Source organism: Electrophorus electricus, chromosome 3 (genome assembly GCF_013358815.1).
Source record: "Electrophorus electricus isolate fEleEle1 chromosome 3, fEleEle1.pri, whole genome shotgun sequence".
NCBI classification, from domain to species: domain Eukaryota; kingdom Metazoa; phylum Chordata; class Actinopteri; order Gymnotiformes; family Gymnotidae; genus Electrophorus; species Electrophorus electricus.
The window spans coordinates 28,164,439-28,182,500 of NC_049537.1; the positions used below are offsets into that span (position 1 = coordinate 28,164,439).

An 18,062-nucleotide genomic window follows, 5' to 3' on the forward strand; every position below is an offset into this window, starting at 1 on the left:
TTAGAGACAGAGAGAGACGTGCAGATGGCGGGAGAGAGGGAGAGGGAGGGAGAGAGAGAGAGAGAGAGAGAGAGAGAGAGAGAGAGAGAGTGAGCGAGCGAGCGAGCAGGGTTTTTCTTGCATACAGTACATTAGAGTTGTTCGACTTTTCTCTCAGTTTAATCAAAAAACATGAGGGGCAGCTCTTTGAAATTCATTTAATTGATTTATTTTTTCCACAGTTGTTCAGTTTCCCTCTTTGAAATATGAAATTAGTTTGGAATGAAGATGGGATGTATTTGATAATGTCATTCGAGGAAACGAAATCCATGAGCATTAAGGATTTTAAACCATGCAAGCCTTCCTCAGATGCCTTAATGGAACACATGTGCTACTGTTTCTGATGGTTTATGCTTCAAGCTGCTTTTTATGTTTGTGTGTGGGTGGGGGGGGTGCATATATGAGAGGTCTATTTATTAGAAATCTATATTTATTTCACCTCTGGAAGGTTAGTGGCAGGGGGTCTGATTACGTGGAACCGAGTAACATCACTAAGTGGGTGCATGGGTGTTCAGGAAGGATACAGCACTTCCCGTAATTGGACTATTCCTTCAGGGAAAGAGGACCACATGATGCAGTGTCATAGAAATTCTACCACTCATCAGTCGCTTAGTCAAAAACACAACTATAACGTGCTGTAGTTATGCCCAGACGCTGGGCAGTTTTGCAGCTGAGCACACCAGTATCCTCTTTGGCGTGACCAGCCGGACGCAAACCCAACTCAGCAGCCTGACTTGGTGGCCTTCTGTGGATGAGGTGACCTTCCTGGTTTCCTGGATCTTCTGCCCTGTTATGTCGTACGGTACTGAGTCTCTGAGTGAATGCGTACGGCTAGTATATTAGTGTCTTCTGTACTGTGTTAAATGTACTCTTACTGGTAAACTCTTAAGGCTGCCGCAAACCCGTATATCATTCTTTCATTCGATTGAATGAAAAAAAATCACACGAGGAGCTGATGGAACGCAAGAACGTAAAATTAAAAAGACATGAAGTGAGGGAAGATTTTATGTCCATAGAAAGATTGGACTGGATGCTGTTTGGGGCGTAAACAGCCAAATTTAGAGCGGGCCTGAGTTTACTCTGAGTGGGCAGAGTCACTTGCAGCTGCTGCCTTACTATTGGCCAGCCTGGGGACCAGAGCACGAGTGGCCACTGTAGCCCCAGTAAAGTGTATTGCTGACATATCCCCGAATCACACTGGCGTTAGGGGACATCACCATAGTGATTGGTGCACCTTTTCAGGGACCTGTTAATGCTAAATTTGGTTATAGAGAGGAAATACTGCCCCCTACTGCTGGATATATACCATTACGTTGAATATTGTAGAACATAAAGCTGGTAAAACAGGACATCGCCACTGCTGGCTGGTAGCATTTGAATTCGTTGTTTTGTTTCATTTTCTGCTGTGTGGGCTGTTCTTGTGCTGTTTGCTACATGATGTTAAATTAACACACAACCAAATCCCTATTCAGAATGCACAGTGCCTGTAACTGCAACCAAAATGACCGTTTTTGTTCCGCGTGATGCCTAGCTAAGGAGGCGTCTTTTCCTCCACTGCCCAGTCTAGGGCTGAATAAGAGTGTGTATACATAATGTACCTGGTGTGTAGGTGCGTTCTGTGCATCTCTGGGCGCTCTCTCACTCTCTCTCTCTGTGTCTATACATGCAAGCGTGTCTCTTTTGATGTGTGTGTGTGTGGTTTCACAAATTATGCACTGCATGGTGTTCCTGTTTTGCACTTTATTATTTATTGTACAAAAGAAAAAGTAAACAGAGGTATACACATGACATGTAATGGTTATTGCAGAGTTAAATAGCTATGAGTACATTATATGCTGTGGGTACATAAATATGGTTGATCCGTGCCATGAGAGATCAGTACAAACACACGGTCACACTCTTACGGTTACACCAGAATTAACTCTTCAGCAAGCCAATGTGTCCTTCAAAAGTTTAGCAAGCTGTGCGACTGCGCAGGGTGTGGCCACGACCAGGATCTCGGACCGCAGAGAAAATACTCGCAGCATTGTGGCCAAGAACATCCAACCACTTGAACAACAGGTCGAAAAGCAAGTAAGGCACTTTACATAAGAGCACATGGATTAGGATATAATACTATGGATGTGGAGCTTTTCGCCCCCAGTGTGTAGCTCTTTGAAGAACTGGGTGCCAGGAATGCATAGTAGAAATCAAGGATTCTGCTCAGATAAGGGTAACTAACAGAGTTAGCAAACAACAATGCAACATGCAAAGTCATAAATATAAAGGATTTACCAGAACTGTAACCAAATGAGTGTTTCATGGGTGCACATTTATTGCAACTCAAACTTAAGGTTTGTCTGGTCCAAACTCGGTTCTTCTGCTTAAACTCAGGCCTGCAGCCCCGGACATGTAGTTACGGAGTCGCAGGAGAGGAAACGCATATAAAGATGAAGGTGAGAGTGTCATCCTCACTTGTCCGAACAAAGTGCCTCTCGCCTAAAACCTTCCACCTTTTACCACGTGTTCATGTGCATACCCACACCGTGAACATTCTTCTACACACCCGCATTCTTTCACATGAGGGGGGGTTATCCAACAGTCAGGTCTTCGAGAACAAGCCAGTTTCGATGGGCGCAAACCCGTCCGGCGTATCAGCTGTCGGACGAAAAAAGAGAGTCAATTTCAGGCAGCTCTGGGCAGCTGGGAGCAGGGGTTTGGGTTCAGGGCTCATGTGATGAACCGAAGTGTGGATCGTTGTAAGTGCGGCGTCTGGTTCACGTACTTGCTCACCGTGACATCATGGTCTGCGTACAGCTCTGGGGGAGGAAGGAGGGGCATGTCCACGTCCATAGGCATGTCCGGTTTTGACCTGGACAGGAGAAAGGGGCGAAGAAGATGAACACTGAGACAAGGCAAGGACAATAACGTCCCGGAATGCACATCTCTCACAGCTTGGCGTGCAAAACCAGTACGACTGCATACCCGCACAGAGCAAGTCGACAACTCGGAGAGAGGATATTTTGTGCATGCGAGTGTGTGTGTGAGTGAATGTCAACATTCTAGGAAAAACTTACGAGCTGACTGGTTCCTCTGCATAGACAAGGAATGAAAATGAGGGAATAAACAGGTTAGTGAAACCATTAATCAGAATCCAGCTGATTCCAGTGTCTAGACTTGGGGTGGTGGGGTGACACCTTACCTCGGTCTGATTCTTCAGCTCTTTGTATACAAGAGAAAAAAGGGGAACAAGGCACAAACACGTCAGATTCCTTCGGATAACAGTGAACACATCAAATTCATATTCAACTGGGAACGTTCCCAGGTCAGGTTCCACAGGAAGCTGCACGACACTGGCAGGCAGGGGAGAGGGGCTTACATGGGAACGTTTCCTGCCGCAGGGCTTTTAGGCTGGCTGAAAAAGGTGGCCAGCTTCTGAAGGGCTTCCTGTCTTGCTCTGCAGTGTTCACAAAGAAATGACGTTCCAGGGTTGTTGGCAGGTGAAGTTAAAATTGATGGAAAAAAAATCAATGTCCATGAAAGTCTGTAGTAATATTACTCCCTTTTGGGATTGTAATATATTTAAAGTATGAGACAATGTTTATAAACACCAAACAGACAAAACCAAGATAATTCAGGAGTACGGGACACGTCAGTGTCTGGAGGTCACGGGTTGGTGTGGCACTTACTGAACGTTCCCGTTGGCGCCATCTTTATGTGCTTCTGCAGGGTAAGGCTCAGGACTCACTGCAGCATACCATGCATGACAGTTCATAAAAGGAGATTAAAACAAGATAGCAGCTACACTGTTATGAGGAACCTGTGCACCAGGCACGTGGTGCAGTTACTGCACGGCTGCAGCTCCCAGCAGAACTTTAGCTTCAATCATGCATCCGTCCATAACCATACCCTAACTTACCCAACCCCACCCTACCTTACCATTTTCCCCACTCCACCCTACTTTACTCTACCCCTACCCAACTCTCCCTGACTCTAACCTTACCCAACCCTACCCTCTTACCCAACCCTACCCGACCCTACCCTACTTTAACGCACCCTACTCTGCCTTACCCTAACCTGCCCAGGTGAGAATCCCTGTAAAACCTTTCCTTTAAGACGTGCAGTATGTCTTTTCAGCACAAAGAATAAGACTGCAGTTGTTATTGTCATTTTCATCATGTTCCTGGACTACCCGTAGATGGCTGTCTACTGGGAATATTTCCAGCCACGTTTCCTATTGACTCACCCCTTTCTGGAGAGATTCCTGTCTGGTTTAGATGTCTGGAAGATTTAAAGCAAGAATCTGTATCAATGCATGAGCATCAAGGTTTAAATACAGAAGAAGGAAATATCACATATTACATTACCTATTATAGTTCTATAACAGAGATTGTTGAGAAAGACCACAACTTTTCCCTTCAGGGTAACATTCTATAAATATTCCCAACTTCCTGTTCTCTGTGAGACAGGCAGTTAGAGAGACCCCCCCCCCCCCCCCCCCCACACACACACACACACACACACACTTTTTGTCTCAGTACTTACAAATCTGTCGTATCAGTTACAATAAACAGGTTGTCATCATCATCATCATCATCATCATCATCAGCACCCCACTCCTCACCGTCATCCGTAACTAAGGACATAAAATCCCTTTTAACTCAAATATCACACTTAAGCCATTTATACAATAATGGGAGACTTCAAGAATTTGTTCAAAAATACACACCTAATAGCTTTGTATTTAAAAAGACTAAATTAATCTTTATTGATCTAAATGAATTGTCTGAATGCAGACAAAAATATTCAACAGGTCTCGAATGAGTGAGTTTAAATGAACTTACAGCTCTCTTGGGTTGTGATGTAATGGCTTGGGGACCTGCACACACAAAATCAAATTCCCATATAGACATAAGTACACTATTAAATGAAAAAAAAAACCATGAAATTCAAAGTGAAAGAACAGTTACTCTGATATATTGTGCTAGTGTGCCATAGTCTCTGCATCGCTACAAACAGCAGTACAAGGCCGTTGCTGTTAGCATGGTTACCTACACCTGTGATGGTAGGCTCTGTGCATGTGCAGCTGTTGGAGTTGGCATGGTTACCTGCTTCCTGTGCTGGTAGGCTCGGTGTAGGTAAGGCCGTTGCTCTTGATGTGTTTGCCTGCCTTGGCTTTCTTCCCCAAGTCCATAATCTCCTGCATATCCAGTTCTACAGTCTCTACTGAGATGTATCCATCTGGAAGCAGACCCATGTGACCACAGAGGGCGTGGTGAAGGTGCACTTTCCAGACTGAGAGTCTAGTACTGAAGTCAAGTAGTGGACTAAAATGAACTTTCAAATCTAATTCTTTCTGGTTTAAAATATTCTTAGGGGTGGGTAATAATTAGTCATTTTGTTTAGGCATACATGTTATTCAAAATATGGATTACCAAAAAATGTAAATGATTATGTCTGTTTTAGCGTAATTGAGATTGTAGATTGCTAGCGTCTAAAGTTTTATTCAGTGTATTTGTATCTGGCACATTCTCTTATATTTTGATCTAAATTTACATAAATGAATCCATAAGGCGTGTTGTAATTACTCACATCTGTTGGTGCTGTCCCTGGCCAGCCACCTTCCTTTAGGGCAACCCGTGGTGCGGATAATGTTAACCACATCGCCGGCTTTCACTGCGAGGTGGTGTTTCCGGCCCTTACTGGCCTCGGTCACCTTAGCATGGTATATCACGTCCTCCTCGCCGGTGACCTAGAGAGACAGAGGGAGGCAGGGATAGGGTGGAGCGAAATATGCACACGGAGTTTTACAGCTGCAACAACAACAACAACAACCACCACCACCGCGGACAGCACTGTGGTGCCGCAGGATTCGTACACAAGCCCATCTCCACGTTCTCTCACCATGAATCTTTTCTTAGTTTCTTTTTCCTTCTTCTCCTTCTCCTTGAGCTCCTTCTTCTCTCGTTCCTTCTCCTTGAGCTCCTTCTTCTCTCGTTCCTTCTCTTTCTGTCCCTTCTTTTCTTTCTCTCTGCTCTCCTTTTCTGTTTCCTTCCCCTTCTGCTCCTTCTTCTCTCTCTCTTTTTCCTTCTGCTCCTTCTTTTCTTTTGCCTTGTCCTTCTCTCGTTCCTTCTCCCTCTGTTTTTCTCTCTTCTTCGGTGCCTTTTCTTCTCGGCCTGGGTTCCTACTAGAGAGACGTGGAAAGCAAGAAGAATGCTGTTAAGTCCTAAAGCTTACAGCCAAAGGAAAGAGACATAAAAGAGACAGACAGACAAGAAAGAGACAAAAGATAGACAGACAGACAAGAAAGAGACAAAAGATAGACAGACAGACAAGAAAGAAACAAAAGATAGACAGACAGACAAGAAAGAAACAAAAGATAGACAGACAGACAAGAAAGAAACAAAAGATAGACAGACAGATAGATGCAAAAAATTGGTAAAATATACCTGGAGAAGTTTTTCTTATGGGTTTCCTCAGCCTGAAAATAAAAATGAAGTTGAATGAAGGAATTGTGTGTGTGTGTGTGTGTGTGTGTGTGTGTGTGTGTGTATATATATATATATATATATATATATATAAATAAAGGACATAAGGATATGAATAAACTGTTTATTGCTGTATAAGTAAAATTTTTAAGTTTTTATTAAAACAATTTTTAGTATATCGGCAAAGACATGAATGAAAAAACAAACAAACAAAAAACCACTTACCACAGTGGGTGTTTCCGCATACGGATCTGCAAATAAACAGACAAATCTATTAATTATTTTCTCATTTCATTCTGAAACTTTATGTAGACAAGAGAATAAAAATGATATACATCACTGTTACATTATCTACCTGATCTAAAATATGTTAGCAGTTTCAGTTTGACGGCCCACCGAAAATGTATCTCTATTAACAAGCTGCAGGGTAAAGTAGACATTACACCAAAGCAACCCACTATAAATATTTCTAGCATTTCTAGCAGTTCCCTCTGCTTAGGAAAGAAATGCTGAAATTTCATACTCATTGGAGATCCTTTGCGTTGTTTCTTGTTTTTTGCTTGCTTTACATCTGCTTCTGGGTCTTCGTAGGTGTGATTGCCACTGTTGTAATTCAACTCTTTGGTTCTATAGCGATGCCAAAGCAACAGTTTGGGAGCACATATCCACAGTTGTGGTTAGCATAAAACAACCATGTTAAGCCTGGTTTGAAAATCCACATTAATGAATGATTAATAGTAACAGCTATTCACAGAACAACCACACAGACAAAAAGGTACACAACCCTGTCTGTACACTGTTAAAGAACTGCATAATGGTTTACCCTAACGGTGAGGGGATGGTCCCATTGCCGGGAGAGTCTGGCTCCAAGTTGTGAATTCCATCTGTCTCTGTTCTTGGAACGCCAAAATCTGTGGCCTCTACAATTGAGACAAATTCTTCTGAACTCCGGTGTTCTGCACCTAACATATCCCAGAATTCTTTGCCATGCACCGATGGTGCAGATGTTCCGTTCATAATTTGTGGAACTTCTTCTTGTTGAACCTCAAGGGCTTTAGGCAAATTCTCAAATTCAGATGTATCAGTCCTCGAATCCTCTGACCTGAAATCAGCTGGAACTGGAATGATGACCCCTATAAACATTTTAGAGAATTCATGTCAGATTTATTTCTAATAATATCTAGATTCAATCAGAGCTACTGCCCCAAGCTCAGTACATAGATTCCCAAAGCAAAAAATACTTTCACTTTTTGGGACAAGAATCTACAAACAGATAGATTAAAAGTAACTGGAGGAAAGTATTATATGCTTCCTGGTAGTTTTACCGGTGTCCTCCATTGTCTGAGCTGGTGGAGTGGATGTCTGCACATCTGGGTTCAGGAACTGAGTCGGTTTCTCTGGTGTGAGATCCAGGTCAGGCCCAGGTGGAAAATGCCTTCTAGGAGGAGCGGGAGGAGGGCCCACTTTCACCTCAGGAGTGCTGTGTCCAGCCGGTACCTTTGGAACAGGTGAGACTTGCCCTAAATATAAAGGAGGAAGAACGGGAAGGTTAATACACTCAGGTAAACCTCTAGTGTGTGCATTCATCCAAGCCAAACTCACTTGGCTAAAAAAGGAAATTATTTAAAGAAATGCTAATAGGAGGTTAGCATGCTTAGCAGTATTGTTTCTGAAAATGTCCCTGAAATGACACCCTTGTAGGTGACTCAAATCTTTTTGAGACATACCATTCCAACTATGCACTCTGACATGGAGCCTAGTACAACCACTATAGTTGTTAAATGTCTGACATACCAACCCTTCCTAAGAGTTTTCACAGTGACTCAAATGTATTATAACATTTCTGCCATCATTTACAGCTTTTTTTAAATCGATAAGCATTTTTTAAATTATCGACAGTTCTTAAAATATAACAGCAGAAGTTATAAACTATTCTATCAACACATCTGCAACATAACTTTAACACCCTTCAACGAAACTCAGACACAGTATTATAAAAATGTTTTCTGTGCTTCTGAAGCTGGCCATGTATGGCCTCATGATGGACTGACTGAAGCAGAACAGATCAGGATGAACCAACCCGTAATCTTGTGACTCGTGTACATACTCAGATGATCTGAACCATAGTTCAGGGCTGAGTCAGACGCCTGGGGGTCAGGTTCCAGTGTCGCTATCGCCCATGCATAGTCCTCGTAGTCAACTAAGGGGATATGAGGAAGAGCCAGAGCTTCATGGACAGGTGAGGCTTCTTCAGGTGGGAGTGTCTCATGATGTGCTGTCTCAGCTTGTCCTTGGTCAGGTAATAAAAATTCAGGCAGGGCATTAGCAGGTGGGGCTGTTAAGGTCTTGAATTCAGGTGTGGTGGGTGTGGGTGAGTGACTTCTTGCAGTGTGCTTTCGCTTAGACTTTTCCAGAAGACTAATCAGTCGCTCATCACGAGCATTATGCTTCGAGTGCAACATCTCAGCTCGGGCTAGGGTGGACAGCAGGGAAGTGGATTTGAGTGAGCTGGAGGAGTTAACCTCTGAAGATGTCCTCATCTGGTCGAGCACCTTTTCATTTTGCAATTCTGGCTGAAAATATGAAGTTGCAAGTGATGGTAGAGGAGATGGACTTGGGACAAAAGCATAATCTGTGTCTGGAGCTGTTGGTGGAACCAGGGTAACTGAAGGGTCAGGGTTGACTGATGCATAAGTAGCTGAGGCAGGGGAGGCTGTGTGGGAAGCCAGAACAGGTTTAGGAGAAATTGATGAGGGGATATGATAGACAAACATGACTTCATCAGGAAGGTCTTCAGGAATAATTGGAGGAGGGATATCCAGATTGTGAATATCAAACATTATTTCTGAATGAGGGATTGCTTCTTTCTCTGTCAGAGCAGGTGAAATTGGAACAATTGGGTTAAGTGTATTAGGAACTTGAGCATTTGAGATCTCCAGGTTAGGACCAGTGTTGGAGAAAATGTCAGGTTCTGAAGCTGTCAGGACAGGACTGTCTGAATCAGGGACTGCAGGAGAAAGAATAACTGGAGCAGGGATACTAGGTGCTGGGATACTAGATGGGGGATCAGGTTTAAGCAGAACTGGGAGAGCACAGACGTTTGGAGACACATCCTTACTAACTATTGTAGCAGCGCTTGAAGTTGGACTGCTGCAAATGAGACCATCACGTGCAGAGCTCGCTGGAACATCACTTTTTGAAGCATCTGCCTTCTCCTTACTCTGGAGTCGTGACTTAAATAAGAACGTGGGCTTCTCAGGTGTAGAGACTTCAACTGGTGATGATGAAACTGAGGAAGGAGAGGTAGGCTTAGGTTTGGGGGCTGGAGTAACAGGACTCATGGGTAAAACAGGAGGAAGGTTCCTGCCTTTCCTGCCAGGAGTTCCTGACTCAAAACCTGCAGGAGGATGAATACTGGAAGTAGGCTTATCAGGAGCCTTGGTGCTGGATGGTGGAACAGCTGCCACCAGAACTGGAGGAACCTGAGCTCCTGGAGGCACAGGCTTACTAAGTGTAGGTTTTGCACTTGGAGTCAGACTGCTGCAAACGAGACCAGCGCTGGGTGGAACAGCATTTGCTGAAGTGTCCGTCTTCTCTTTCTCACCCTGGTATGGCATTTTAAAGTTGACCGTGGACTTTTTAGCCGTTGACAATTGGACAGGCGATGCAGAAACAGGGGGAGACTGACGTTTGGGGGTGTCTTCTACAGCCAGGGTTTTGGGACTCATGGGCAGAACCAGAGGAAGCTTCTTGTCCTTCAGGGCTTGTTTGATCAGGTCACCTTCCTTCTTCTGGTTCTTGTTCAGGAGCTCACGCTGCACGTGAGGGTGCTTCACATTCAGCTCTGATGCCTCTGGCTCAGAAAGCTGAAGCTTGACAGGACTCTTGTCTTTGAAGACCACGCGAGGGGCAAAACGTGTGCGGGTCTCCATGGCTGAGTTCATGCTGGCGATCAAGGGGTTACTGATTTTCGTGGTAGGAGAGGTCACAGTTTGGGGTTTTTCTGGGATGGCAGGTTTAGTCCGGATCTTCAAAGTTTCTTCATTCTGAAACTTTGACTTCAGGGTCTTAAAGTCAATCACTTCACCCTATGTACAAAGTACACAACATTACCAATAGATTGTATCACACAACTGTCTAAACAATTTCAATTCATTATTCAAGTATATGCTGTTCAAAAAAGACATGAAGTTCCTGTAAATTCAGGTTAGCGTTTGTGTTATTGTTTGTTTGTTTTTGTTATTGTAGTATTGGCATTCCAGAGAATTAAAGGGCGTGTTTTATCACATCTGAATAGTATAGCTCTAAATCACACTAATGAACGTCACAACATTGACTGGCCTCAAAGGAAAAATGCAAATGTTCTCAAATTTAAACACACCTGCACTGGCATTTAATTTTTGTTCCCCTAGCTAAAAGCATGTCAAAGTTTGAGATTAAACAATTCTCTCAGGCATATATAAATTAACATGTCAAATAGCCTGAACACAGCGGTGGTAATTTCCCATTAAACATGTATTCCAGTCAGGGACGTTCCATCTTTATTTTGGTTAGGTTACTTCCATATGACTTCAAAGTGTTTATTTATATGTTTATAGTCTCCAGGATATGGAATTCCCTCAATACGACTTGCCCGTAATTCCCTAGAATTCCGACACGTGGTCACTTCTGATTATGGAATAACACAAGCGTCTGAGAATACAGGCTACAGTAATTTCACGGAGACGAAACGCAGACCTTTACCGTTTAACGTCCTCTGAACTGAAACGACTTACCTGCTCCATCGTTTCTGGACCAGTTTCTACCACTTCTTCTGCAAAAATAATCCTCTTCTCACCCTCGGGTCGGCACCATTCTTAAATCGAAAAAGAAAACTCCACCGAACCCCGTAAAATAATCCAGTCATCCAGTTGATGTGTGCTGTAGAACAAAACGAGCCAAGGTAGTTTTTTGTGCTCTAAATTGCGGGACGCCCCCCGCACGCTGCGAACGCGTCCATCGCGGTTTCTGTACTGGAATGAAGTCGGTGGAGATATTCATGAGGGCATCACCAAAACAGCCCGTCCCGTCGGACAAGTCCCTGCGCATGACAGAGCGCCTCCGTGCTCCTGACCGCCTTCATGCAGAAAGAATGCTGTCCATCAGGCACGTCGTGAATTGCAACTATGCAACAGGTGCCCGCTTTTATTTAACAGCTCAAGCCGAGTCGGTCTTCCAACCAGAGAGGACTACGCTTATTACCAGTCACTTGGGTTAACTGGGAGACGCTTCTTTTAGGGAAGGGAGTGGGTCTACGTCTACCGAAGATAAAACGGCAAAACCTGCCCCTCTGCATTCCGGTTTATCTTTCTCTATAAAAGACGGTTTATCTTTCTCTATAAACTTCACGGATTATCTGACCTTATTTGCCGCTAGAAAGGACGCTAATTGAGCCCAGTGTTATAACCTTTGAACTCATGAATAACGCCTGTTTTAAAGTTGCACCTACCTGACGCATCAGTCACCAAGAATGTATAAAATATTACTCTATTTTTAATTCTATGTCACTTAGATACAAAATAAACGTCTTTTTAACCGCCATAATAATCTGTAGACAGAGAGAAATTCGTTTTCTCAGAAGATTAGGACATCTGTTTCCATGCAGCACAGTGGTTGTCGGGTCCTTTCTCCGAGGCTGGCGGACGGTTTCGTAGAAATACAGTTCTTAGCAAAGGGTGATTCAGCACACGTATCGTGGAGCATCAGTGAAAATACATTCAGCGGGCTGTGCATTTAATTAAGTTCAGAATGATGCAGTTTTGTAGTTAACATAATTAAAAACAAAACATTTGATGCATGTATTAAACGTCAGCAACACGTCATGGCTATTTAAAGCTGCGCAGTGTCGGATGTGTTTGTTAAAATTGAAAGAAGTCGCATTAGTAAGCAAAGAGGATCTACAAAAGTACAGCGCCTTTATCCTTTTCGAGTCACCCTGTAAAAACCTTTTTTTTTCCCCCAAAAGTCATAACTGTCGATCGGAAGTGGCAGGAGTTTTTCAGAACACACCAGACGTCTTTACATATTAACAACACACGCACAGGCTCGAAAAGAAGGATGTTTCCTGAGTAGTGTTAGTGGGGTGTGGAGTAGTGTTAGTGGGGGCGTGGAGTAGCGTTAGTGGGGTGTGGAGTAGCGTTAGTGGGGCGTGGAGTAGCGTTAGTGGGGCGTGGAGTAGCGTTAGTGGGGTGTGGAGTAGCGTTAGTGGGGGCGTGGAGTAGCGTTAGTGGGGGCGTGGAGTAGCGTTAGTGGGGCGTGGAGTAGCGTTAGTGGGGTGTGGAGTAGCGTTAGTGGGGGCGTGGAGTAGTGTTAGTGGGGGCGTGGAGTAGCGTTAGTGGGGTGTGGAGTAGCGTTAGTGGGGGCGTGGAGTAGTGTTAGTGGGGGCGTGGAGTAGTGTTAGTGGGTGTGGGAGTAGCGTTAGTGGGGGCGTGGAGTAGTGTTAGTGGGGGTGTGGCGTAGCATTAATGGGGGGTGGAGTAGCGTTAGTGGGGTGTGTGGAGTAACGTTACCGGGGGCGTGGAGTAGTGTTAGTGGGGGCGTGGAGTAGCGTTAGTGGGGGCGTGGAGTAGTGTTAGTGGGGGCGTGGAGTAGCGTTAGTGAATGAAAGGAATAACTTGTTGCTTTTAAAGATCAATATGACTTATCACTTAATGATAAACAAACTGCATAAACAGGATATTGTAACTTCAGGGTGACGAGGCCAAAAGAATAATAACAAAATAATAATAACCACCTAAAAAAATTAAGATAGCTAAACCTAAATACATTTTTTTTTTAAATAAAACAAAAAAGGCCCCTCCTATAAATCCTGTTTCAGAAAGAAAACTAACATAAAACAACAGTTTGGTCTGCCGCTGATGGACAGCTAACAGACTGTAGGCCCTGACAGAAGACACGCTGCTCCCAGACTACATGAACAGACATCCCTTTAAACTTCCTGCCAAAAAATATACAAAAATACAAATACAATACGAATATAAAAAGCACAGAATTTTGGGAATAAATTACAAAATAATATAACTACAAAATAATTTATTCTAATAATTAGGAATATTTCACATAAGAAGGCCACATATTTCCACACCCATGTGGTGGGTACCAGACTTAACATCTAGGAGAGAAGTGAAGAATGTTACTAGTACAGTTAGGTTAGTTATTGTTGAATGGTTACACCAGCCTCACACCAAAAACACTGGGAAACTGCACATTTATTTATAAAGTGCTAGAAACCGCTTTTTAAATACTGTTGTGTTAAAACTTCACCACTGAGATACGAGATACATATGTAGGCTAAACCAACAGCTGGCACTCGGCTTCCTTTCTGTTTTTATTCGCTTATCATATTTATGTGATTAGCATCATCTGTAGAACATTACCATATCAGACCAGTGTGCAGATATGACCACGTTGCTGTCCGGTAGCTCTGAGTTCAGCTAGTGTTCAGTGAACATACTACAGTAGTGGTGTAGTTCTCTCTCTGGATTACAGCCATAAATACACTTGCGGCTGTGATAATACCACACGGGCTTTGACACACGCTGAACAAACCCAATTCCAGTTTTGGGATGTGTTTATTGGTAACAATATTACATGGTGAGATACATAAATCAAGGGAAACAAACAAACAAACAAAAAAACCCAAACAAACATTCTCTAAAAATCCACTGTAGAATGTCATCGTCATTGAGATAAAAATAACATGTCCTTTTACTAACAAGCCATTAGCTGAGGTAAAGTTGAAACAGGTCTAGAAACATAGTCAGACGGTTATGACTGCCTTCCTCTTCTGGCTTCACACTCGTCCATTGCCACGCGTCTTTGAAATTCCCAAAATGCCTCTCAGATGACGAGGGGACTCTGGCCATAAAATAGGAAGTAGTTATCCCAGTTAATGTAATGCACTGAGAACTGCTGATGTCATGGAAAAACAGGCCAAACAGGCAAGATTCTCTGGTTTGACTCTTGCTAGGGAAACAGGTGGTTGATTTACAGATGTGTCTGTGTTCAATTTACAGTATTTAGCATAAGTAACTCTGGGGCAGAACAGTTTGGGATCTAGACGAACCAAAGACACAGAGTGCCCAAGGGTGGTGTGTGTGTTTGTAATGCGTGTGTTAACATATTGTTTTAAATATACCACCCACGTTCATTCCGAAAGCCCAGCTAAACTTAAAAGAGATTTTTGGAAGTACGCTGTGATTTTTTTCCATCTTTTTTTTCTGTATTAACTTTGTAGTGACTTCATGGGTTTTAAGTATTAGGGGACACAATCCCTCATCCCTAGTTTTCCTAAACCATCACAACATGACATTAGCCTATTAGAAAGTGTTGCAACCGATGCTCACTTTCCTGCAAATTCCTTCACGATCAATAAACTATCTCATCTTAGCCATCTTCCAGCAGGAGCCGTGCTCCAGCCGTGGTGTTTTCCCTACGTGTCTTCCCTACGTGTCTTTTCCGAGTCTCTCCAGTGGAGATGAGCCACATGGGTGGGATAAGGAAGCATGGACAGACTCAGACTGCAACACTCGGGGCGGTGAGGAGCAGGGGGACTCGGACATGGTGATATTGCTTGGGTTCCACGTTAATCTTGCATCACTGAAGCCTGCCTATTTTATGGCACAGATGTCCAGCGCACAAAATAAACATTTTCATCATCATCATCATCATCATCAACATCATCATATCATCGTCATCATCGTCGTCATTATTATTATTATTATTGTTATTATTATTGTTATTATTATTTACAAAATGAGTTTGGCAAACCAATGATCTGATGGTTTAAAGCCATGTTTACCTCTCAAACACGTCTCAAGTTAACCTCAAGGGCTCCACAGTCTTATAAAATAAAAATTCCATTTTCACTGTCATGATTTTTTTTTTCTCATTATTATTGTACAAAAGCTCTAGAGAAGGAACAGTTTAGTCACAGCTTCAGCTTGTTTTTAGCAACGTCCTTTCCGCTGCCAAGTCCTCACCGTCCAAACGAGCTGCTCTGAAGATTTTCCTGCAAAAGAGAGATTTTGGCCACGTCTTTGCTTGAGTCTGGTCTCTGCCTGAAGGGCTCACAGAGATAGACAAAGTCTCGTTTTGTTTCTGCATAGCTCTCTAAGCAGCAAAATCTCAAACAGATGGGGGAGGAAAACCAAACAAACCCAAATGGATGAATCACACAATCCAGTAGATGAATTTGAGTGTGTTCCTCTGCGATCAATTGCTCTGGCCTGGACTACACCGAGGGGGTTGGTGAGAGTGCAGAGCCTGGGGTTTTGCTGAACGATGAATCAGAGATTTGTTGAACTCTCTCTTCTGTGTGTGTGTGTGTGCGTGTGTGTGTGTGTGTGCGTGTGTGTATGTGTGTGTGTGTGTGTGTGTGTGTGTGATTATATGAGCACACTGGAAAGAGGCACCTCGCAGAGTTCCCACTAATCCTACATGTACAGAGTCTCAGGGCGACGGTGTGAATAATAACAGCAGACCGAGAATGAGAGCAGAGAAGATGTACACTGAGCAAGGAAAGTGAAAGAGAGACTACAGAGCAGGGCTAGTAAGGCTGTGGGGAGCGAGGAAGAGTCCGATCATCGTCATCGTCCTCTTCTCCATACATCAGCTGCGTCCAATATCCCACTATCAGTTCATGGGTGCAGGAAACACAGTGTGGCAGAAACAGAGAGAGGAGTCAGCTGGACAGTCCTTCAGGGTGGGTGGGGCCAAAGGGGCAGGGCCAATGGGGTGGGGTCAGAGGGGGCGGGGCTGACAGAAGGCTGGGTTAGGCCTCTCCAGACTGGAGAGATGGCTGCTTGGAGAGGAGGACCATGGAGGCACACACACACACACACACACACACACACACACACACACACACACACACACAAACATACACACACACGCACAGACACACGCACAGACACACGCACACATACAAACATACACACAGACACATACACACACACACACTCGCGCACACACACACACACACACACACACACACACTCACACACGTGCACGCACACACACGTGCACGCACACACACACTCACACACAAACACACACACACCTAGCAAAGCTTATATGCTCATCAACTCATTCATACATTCACATTCTGTCAACCTTTCACTCTCCTTACACTTGCTCTCTCATTATACACACACACACACACACACACACACACACACACACACACACACACACACACACACGCGCGCACACACACACGCGCGCACACACACACAGAGCAGGGAGATGAACTTAATGATTGGTCTCCTGCTCCTCCCAGCACTGTTCAGTCGTGTGCAGAGATCCCATGATCCTTCACTTCTTTCCTTTGTTGATCTGGGCGTAGAGAGGGTCCTTCCCCTGAGCAGAGACATAAGCTGGGGTCACTTCCACATTAGCCATGCAATAATAGCCCTAATAACTAGACACAAAATAAAACAGTAAAAACAGTCAAATAAAATACTGCAGCACGTTATTGTCAGCAAAAGACATGGCCTTGAAAATAATAAAATAAAACTGCAAAAACATGCAGTTCCTTCTTACTAACAGAAGGTGTCAGTAGTGATCTTCCTAGTGACTCACACTACCCTGGGGATGAGGAAGTAAGGTTAGCTCCACCTGCCTCCCCCTTTATCAGTGTTTCCGCTACGAGCAGAACCCATGGCGTGGAGGAAAAACACCACAGCTACCACAGAAACCACGCCAGGCACTAACGCTGCTCTAGAGCTCACGGGAATGAAGATCTCCCCTGCCTCCCGGCTAACAGCAGGCCTGTCATTACAGTTTAGAGAGCAGGACAGAAGGGGTCCCAGGAGGGACCTGCCGGGGTCTCGGAGTCCAGGCAGCGTGAGGACAGGAGCCCTTGCCAAGCCCTCCACCACAAATCAGCTTAACACCGTGAATCCTCCAACACACCATAATTATGATTCACTTCCACCCTTTCGGTCCCGCAGAGAGAGAGAGCGAGGGAGAGAGGGAGAGAGAGAGAGAGAGAGGTGGAGAACAGAGCAAACGAGAGAAGGAAAGAATGGCGTAGCTGCCTGATACAGACAGGGACCAACACCTCTGTGACGCGCTTTATTAAGGTCTTCCACAGCGGTGTGATGAGCAGACTCTCACCCAGACCTTCCTCTGATGCACGAGCGCCTCCTGGAGGTCACCAGGGGCACTGTGCAGCGGGTCGTGGGGAGGCTGCATTTCGAGGGCGGACCGCCCTTCAGCGAAGGACAGTTCGCCTTGCACCAAGCCCGAGCAGGGTCCGCCTACAGGGGGCGGGGCGGCATCAGGCCTGGAGCACAACTCTCCAGCACGAGTGCACTGGAGGTTCTGATCAAACTGGTGCTAATGGCCTTTAGCCTTGGGAAAAGCAAGATCAGTACTAAAAACCACAACCAAAATGTAAATATTACTCCGTTCATCAGAAGTGAATAACTCTAGTTAGCTTTCAACCCAGTGATTACGCTGTATGCCTGCAGCCAAACCCACAGGTTTAGTTCTACCCAAGTGTCTAAGAGGAGT

The 18,062-nt window shown here is 44.4% G+C and overlaps 2 protein-coding genes across 6 annotated transcripts in view; both read right to left on the reverse strand.

The window, feature by feature from the left end:
* Positions 1–1,157: 1,157 nt before the first annotated feature.
* LOC113589711 (cell surface glycoprotein 1) lies at positions 1,158–11,667 on the reverse strand. The gene is made up of 21 exons (XM_035524402.1): positions 11,282–11,667; positions 8,614–10,594; positions 7,832–8,026; positions 7,330–7,639; positions 7,030–7,133; positions 6,732–6,757; positions 6,468–6,499; positions 6,113–6,205; positions 6,054–6,057; positions 5,923–6,006; positions 5,611–5,770; positions 5,127–5,259; positions 4,863–4,897; positions 4,564–4,654; positions 4,265–4,299; positions 3,708–3,765; positions 3,398–3,475; positions 3,221–3,240; positions 3,096–3,111; positions 2,804–2,890; positions 1,158–2,676 (listed from the first exon to the last, which is right to left on the reverse strand). The coding sequence occupies exons 1-21, from the start codon at positions 11,288–11,290 to the stop codon at positions 2,673–2,675; spliced, it is 3,555 nt and encodes a 1,184-aa protein (XP_035380295.1). The 5' UTR covers positions 11,291–11,667; the 3' UTR covers positions 1,158–2,672.
* Positions 11,668–16,533: 4,866 nt separating this feature from the next.
* dab1a (DAB adaptor protein 1a) overlaps positions 16,534–18,062 on the reverse strand; it is a 153,172-nt gene continuing 151,643 nt past the window's right edge. For all 5 annotated transcript variants that reach the window (XM_035524747.1, XM_035524752.1, XM_035524749.1 and 2 more), the window contains one exon: positions 16,534–16,904. In XM_035524747.1, coding sequence (XP_035380640.1) covers positions 16,860–16,904 — 45 coding nt within the window. In that variant the 3' untranslated portion in view covers positions 16,534–16,859. The remainder of the gene's footprint in view (positions 16,905–18,062) is intronic.

What these genes read in the sequence shown, in the direction of transcription:
- LOC113589711 (XM_035524402.1), bottom strand. An exon ending in CCTACCAGCACAGGAAGCAG is followed by an intron (nt 4,898 to 5,126) that starts GTAACCATGCCA and finishes TTGTGTGTGCAG; the next exon opens with GTCCCCAAGCCATTACATCA. An exon ending in GCGGCAGGAAACGTTCCCAT is followed by an intron (nt 3,241 to 3,397) that starts GTAAGCCCCTCT and finishes TTGTATACAAAG; the next exon opens with AGCTGAAGAATCAGACCGAG.